The sequence below is a fragment of the Enhydra lutris genome, unplaced genomic scaffold (assembly GCF_002288905.1).
Source record: "Enhydra lutris kenyoni isolate GAN:26980312 unplaced genomic scaffold, ASM228890v2 scaffoldscaffold21, whole genome shotgun sequence".
NCBI classification, from domain to species: Eukaryota; Metazoa; Chordata; class Mammalia; order Carnivora; family Mustelidae; genus Enhydra; species Enhydra lutris.
Window position 1 is genome coordinate 4,303,416 of NW_019154105.1, and position 6,112 is coordinate 4,309,527.

The 6,112-nt window shown below is 48.4% G+C and overlaps 1 protein-coding gene across 3 annotated transcripts in view; it reads right to left on the reverse strand.

Annotated features, from left to right (window-relative positions):
- The window catches only part of LOC111149022 (BMP2 inducible kinase), a 122,684-nt gene extending 116,777 nt beyond the window's left edge, over positions 1 to 5,907 (reverse strand). For 2 of the 3 annotated variants that reach the window (XM_022505907.1, XM_022505908.1), the window contains exon 1: positions 5,530 to 5,754. In XM_022505907.1, coding sequence (XP_022361615.1) covers positions 5,530 to 5,701 — 172 coding nt within the window. In that variant the 5' untranslated portion in view covers positions 5,702 to 5,754. Of the gene's footprint in view, positions 1 to 5,529 lie in introns of all 3 variants that reach the window. The other variant, XM_022505909.1, reaches the window with a different exon arrangement.
- Between the last annotated feature and the right edge of the window lie 205 nt (positions 5,908 to 6,112).

Here is a 6,112-nt window from a genome sequence, read left to right on the forward strand (position 1 = left end):
GGCGGCGAGGAGGAGAGTAGGGGGCGGAGGGTAGGGGGGCGGGAGCGGCGGCGGGGGGGGCGGGGGGGGGGTGGGGGGGGGGGGGGGACGAGCCCATGGAGCCTGTGACTCTTGATCTTGGGATTGAGTTCAAGCCCCAAGTTGGGTGTAAAGATTACTTAAAAATAAAATCGGAAAGAAAAAAAATAATAACTAAGCATGAATAATTGTGAGTGTGTGGCCAAAAAATGTGATCAAGATGACACACAATTCACTCCCTCCTCTTCAAAGTACCGTGTTCTCCCGGCCCTCTTCATACCTCCCTGCAGCTCCTGTTTACTCTAAATCAGCCGTTCTCAAGGTATGGTTTCTGGACCAGCAGCAGCAGCATCAGTGAACAAGTTGTTAGAAATGAAAATTATGGGCCGCACCCAGACATACAGAACCAAACCTTGGGGGCTCAGGCTCAGCAACCGGGGGCTTACCAAGCTCCCCAAATGATTCTGATAAACACTAATGTTTAAGACCAGTGTTCTACCAGAGTTCTTCAGCGAGAGCCTTCTCATTCTATACTCTCTCTCTACATTATCCTCTCCCAGGCCTTTCAATAACAGCCAATGTTCACTTATCAAAAAATACCTCTCTCTAAACCCAGACACCTTTGCTGAGCACCAGACCACACATTCAGCTTCCCACTTGACGCTGATTTCCTCCCAGATATCTCACCTACACATGTCTGGAACTCCTGGATATCCTCCTAACTCTTCTCCCTCCCCCCAAAAAATCTGTTTCTTCTCTACTCCTCCCCATCTCAGCAAATGGTACCTCAAGCCCAAGAGCTGCATAAGTCATTCTTCCCAGTTCCTACAATACCCTCCCCCCAATCCAATCCATCACCAGGTCTTCCCACTTGAGCATTCTTCTCCATTCCCACTGCCACCATCTTAACCAGTCATCGGATCTGTATGCCTCTCGACCAGTCTCTTACAGAGTAATCACCATGATCTTGTCAAAGTGCAAATCGGAGCATATAACTGCCCCAATCCTTCAGTAGCTTCCCATTGCATTTTCAGATAAAACCTAAAATCCTAAAGTCCTGGATCCTGGTCATCTTTCCAACATCATCTTGGGTCCTTCCTCCAAAGTGATTCAATCATTACATTCCCCAGCTCTGGGCATATTTCAGTTTCTGAAACTTCCTCACACAGAGACTTCTCTGTTGGTGACAAACTCCACACCACCCCCACCTTCACACCTTCGCACACTGCCTTTACCTAATTTTTCTCATGCTTCAGATTTCTGGTAAAATATCAAAAAAGGTCTTCCTTGATCCTTCAGTATAAACTGAATCAGTTATTCTCTCACTAAACCCTGTGCTTTCTTCTCATGACAACTATTAAAATTATCTACATGACTTGATGATTTTTTGTTTAACCTTCATCTTCTATATTAGGCTGCAAATTCCACAAGGACAAAGAAATATCTGTTTCCTTTTCCATTGTATAAATAATAACTACTACAGAACCTGGCACACAAAAGGCATTTAATAAATAGTTATGGAGTAGTAACAGTTGCCATTATTTTTGTTAAATCCTCCCCTTCTGCTCTTTCTGTCCTCTCTCAGAAACTAACTTACAAGTTACTGGGTAGCCAAGATAATTCCTGCTAATGAAATATCATGCTTAAATCCCTCATTTTCAGATTGATTTATATGGCAAAATCAAATGTATTTTACTACCTTCCTGTAAAATTAACAGTGAGAAGTGGTTAACACTTAGCCTATATTAACTGACACTAATCTAAGCAGTTACCCTGAGAGCTACTGAGCTCCTTCTACAGAACTCTCTAGCAAATTCCTAGTCTCCCAATTACCTGTACTGACAGTACCAACAACGCCCATGCCCGTGACAGAAAATCTTATCCTTACCCATGAAATTGTATGCAAAATACCATTCCTATCCAGACCTGAGAACCTCATAATTAGATTACCTCAGCGAATTGACAGTGTCCCAGTCCCCTGGTTCCACATTTATTTAACCACTTTATACCAAACACATTGAGAACCAACTTCTTCCCCTTATCAATCAACATTAAACGCTCTAACTAGCATGTGACCAAAAAGCCAGTCCTATGTTCTGTTAGAATTTAAAGAGTACACTGAAATACATATGCTTGACAATCTGACTCTGTTTCAAGCTTAAATTTACATACGGCTCTATCAGATTCCTATAGGCCCAAATTGGATTTAGTTAGCATGCACTCCTGAAACTAAAGTGTTTTTGAAAAAAACATGAAAGTGTTCCACGATATTAGTTCTCTAAACTTTGAGCAGGAATTAAAAAGGTACAAGGTGTAATAAGCATTTCAAACATACACATACTTAGAGACTATGATACAAGGTACATATTTCAGAGAAGAAACTACTCCAACAGTTTAAACATACAACATAAGTATATATCTGAGAATCTGCTTATTTCTTTAAATAAATATATAATATATAAATATGTACTTACATGTATACATGTGACCTAATATCTATACTCATAAATATTAAGCGTGTACATGTATACATACATATATACATACATACACAGGTGATTGCCACTATTTGGGGACTCCACATTTGTAAAATTTATCTGTATTCCCGAAAATCAATACAATGGCATTTTCAAGATCATCTGCAGACATAAGCATAGTGCTGAAAATTTTGAGAAGGCCAGCTGGACATAACAAGATACCTTTCTGCCTTGTTTATAAACAAGGGCTCTTTTTGAAATCTGTTTAGTGCCATGTTTTTCTCATTTTTGTGCTTTTTATTGATTTCATTGTTTAAAATGGCCCCAAGCATAGTGCCAAAGTGTCATCTAGTATTCCTAGGCTCAAGGAGGCTGCAATGTTCCTTATAGAGAAAATAATGTGTCTTAGATAAGCTTTATTTACAAATGAGTTACAGCGCTGTAAGCTGTAAGTTCAGTTTTAATGAGTCAACAATATATATTTAAAAAGATCTTTAAACAGAAACCCACATAAAACAAGGTTAGATACTGACTGGTGGACAAAAATGTTGTCAACAGGGGCTTGCAGGACCTCACACCTGTATTTCTAAAGGGCAATGATTCAGTACTTACTCACTGCTCCATGACTTTATAAAACACAACTACTCTGAACAATGGAGGCAAGTATGTAAATACAAATACACTTAGAAAGAGGAGAGAGAATATGAGACAGAGAGAAAGAATAGTAGATTTACTGAAGACTCAAAGACACTACAGAGGTCATTCTGAACAAGATGCCTACGTTTTCCATAGCATGGCACAAACGCCTCAGGGCACAGCACCTACAGTATTGGCCCTGTTTAAACAACAAGGACCCAAAGCAAAAAAAAAAAAAAAAAAAGTGGAACCTACCAAGTTCATTTTTTCATTTTTTGGTCTGTCTTTGTTTCTATCCTTTGTCCCACTAAATGGTATACCTCTGCTCAAGTCAGGTACTCTAAACCCTAATGCCTTTCCACACCATTTGCCCCAATCTTGTAATTCAGCACATGTATCTGTCAATTACTGAACAATCATTCTTGAGTATGAACCAGACTTTGCGTTTAAACATCCTGTCTAAATTGTCTAAATTATTTGGAAAAGAGAGGATATTAAGCATTTGAAGAAAGAAGAAACTGTCAGGATAAAAAAGTAAACTGAATACAGGTAATTTCAGTTATATGTGTAAAGAGAAAAGAAATACACAAGGGAAGAAAGTCTCCCCTCCCATCCAAAGAAGATGAAATAAAAGTCTAATCCAAGAGCTGGAGTGTCGGGAAGGGAAGTCCCACCTTCCGAAACAGCTTCTTCAGCTCCTGCTTCGTCCTAGCACTTGGCTACGGAGTTTCCCCAGAAAAATGGCAAAATTTACAGCAAAAGCTAGTAAAACACTCTAACAGTGACATTAGTCCTCAACTGCTTTTTAATGTTTTGTGGCTGAATGAGCACTCCCTTTGAAATTCTTATTTTCATTTTCCAAAATTACTTAACTTTTCCTGAAAATGACTTGCTTAGGGTAATGATAGGATATGCTTAGGGCAGTGATAGAAGCCACAAATCCAAAATCTAGTTTGATGAAACGTCAATGTTTTCTTTCCACTTTATAAAAAACCCATCTGGGATTTTGTGAAATGAATGGACTGTATTACTATTCAAGCCACACTTCAATTAGTCACTACAATTCAAAGAAGTAATAAGTGCAGCATTAACTTAACAGTCATGTCTTCTTAAAAGCCACAACTCGATCTAAACCAACATTTGACATCCATGTATAACAAAGAACTAGGAAAGTTTACAGCGCAGTAAATCTATCAAAACCAATGACCATATATACATTCATTCCTCTGAAACGCTAAGGCTCCTTCTCCCACCTCGCCAAGGTTTGCCTAGGCTCATCACTAGAGGCAGTGGCTTGTAAAACAATGACACCCTTCCCCGAATAATTCAACATTTCTTTCTCTTTAAATATTTTATAGACAAAAACCTTCAGATTTTTTTTTGCACTAATGCATTATTGTTTATGGCATTTCAAAAAGCGTAAGTGGAATCTCTCCGTCTACTGCGTCCAAACCACTTCAGTGTCTGACTTTCAGAGAGCCAAGTCTACTCCCTCCAACTTTTCTCGTAACCTGGAACGTAAAAGGACCGTTCATCAACTGATTATCTCCTGCATCTTTAGAAGTACTTATTGGGTACGATTCTGCAGTGAAAAGCTCCTAGCTCAGAGGAAGCCTCCGTACGCGCCGCTCACACGGGAAACTCGACACCAGAGTGCGGGCCGTGCTTCCCGAGGAGCGAGCTCCCCGCACGGAGCCCCGAACCGCCGCCGGAGCCCGGGACGGGTGACGAGGCGGGACGCGCAGCCGGTCGGGCCAGAGTCAGCGCGCCCTCCTGACACCGACTAAGGTGCCAGAGACACCCCGGAGGCACGAACAGCACCTGGTCTGATGCCGGTTCCGAACGGGACGAGCGGACTCCGAGTCCACGCGCCGCTCCGAAGCCACCCGCCGACCGACTCCGGGGACAGCGCCGGCGCCGGCCGCGCACACGAGCGCGCAGAGCTGCACCGGCTTCTCCGGGGACCGAGCAGAGCGAACGCGGCTCGACCTCGGGGTCCGCAGGGTCCTCACCCCGCAGCGCGGGCGGAGACCCTGGGGGGAGGCCGAAGCGTCGCGGCCGCCGGCGCCACCGCGGGCGGGGCAGAGCCTCGATCCGCACGACCGGCCCCTCCGCGGGTCGCCGGCCCCGTCGCGCCCCGCACCGCCCGCGAGGGCGTCTTCCGCTCACTCCCTCGCGTCGCGGGGGACCGAAGCTCGGTCAGGAGAGCGGGGCCCGCGCCGACACAGCCGGCTTAGGGGCGCCGCGCCCGAGCGCTCTTCACGGGCCCCCGCGGCTCGGGAGCAGGAGCGGGAAGAGCGCGCCGAGCGGGCGAGCCCAGGGGCGGGCGGACGCCGCCAGCCGCCGCCACACCCCGGCCCTCCCTCACCTGCCGGCCGAGCGGCCCCCGCGCCCGTACCTTCGGCCAGCGACTCCTCCAGGGTGACCTGGTAGCGGCCCACGGCGAACACGCGGACACCCACGGACGAGCCGCCGCCGCCGGAGCCGGCCCCGGGCCCGCCGGCCGAGCCCCCCGCCGCGCCGCCGCCGCCGCCGCCCTCCGACTTGGGCATCCGCGAGAACTTCTTCATGGTCCCGCCGGCGCGCTGGGGGGCGCGGGGCGCGCGAGGGCGAGCGCGAGAGCGGGTCCGCGGCCCGGCGCGCGGCCGTCCGTCCGCGAGGGGTCGCCGCCCCTCGCCCGTCCGAGCGTCCGTGCGCGCTGCGGCCCGGCCGGCCTCACATCCCGCGCGCGAGCGCACCACCCCGGCCCCGCCGCCCGCTCCGCGGCTCGGCTGCAGCTGCCCAGCTCCCGCAGAGGGCGGCGGAGAGGGCGGGGCCGGGGCGGGGCGCGAGGGGGCGGGGCTGGGCGCGGGGGCGACACCGCCGCCTCCGTGAGCCTCCCGGGCGCCCGAGCAGCCCCTGGACACGTCGGGAGCGCGAGCCTGGGAGGGGGCAGCGCCGGGGAGGGAGTCGGGGAAGGGGCGGGGCGGCCGGCCCTGCGG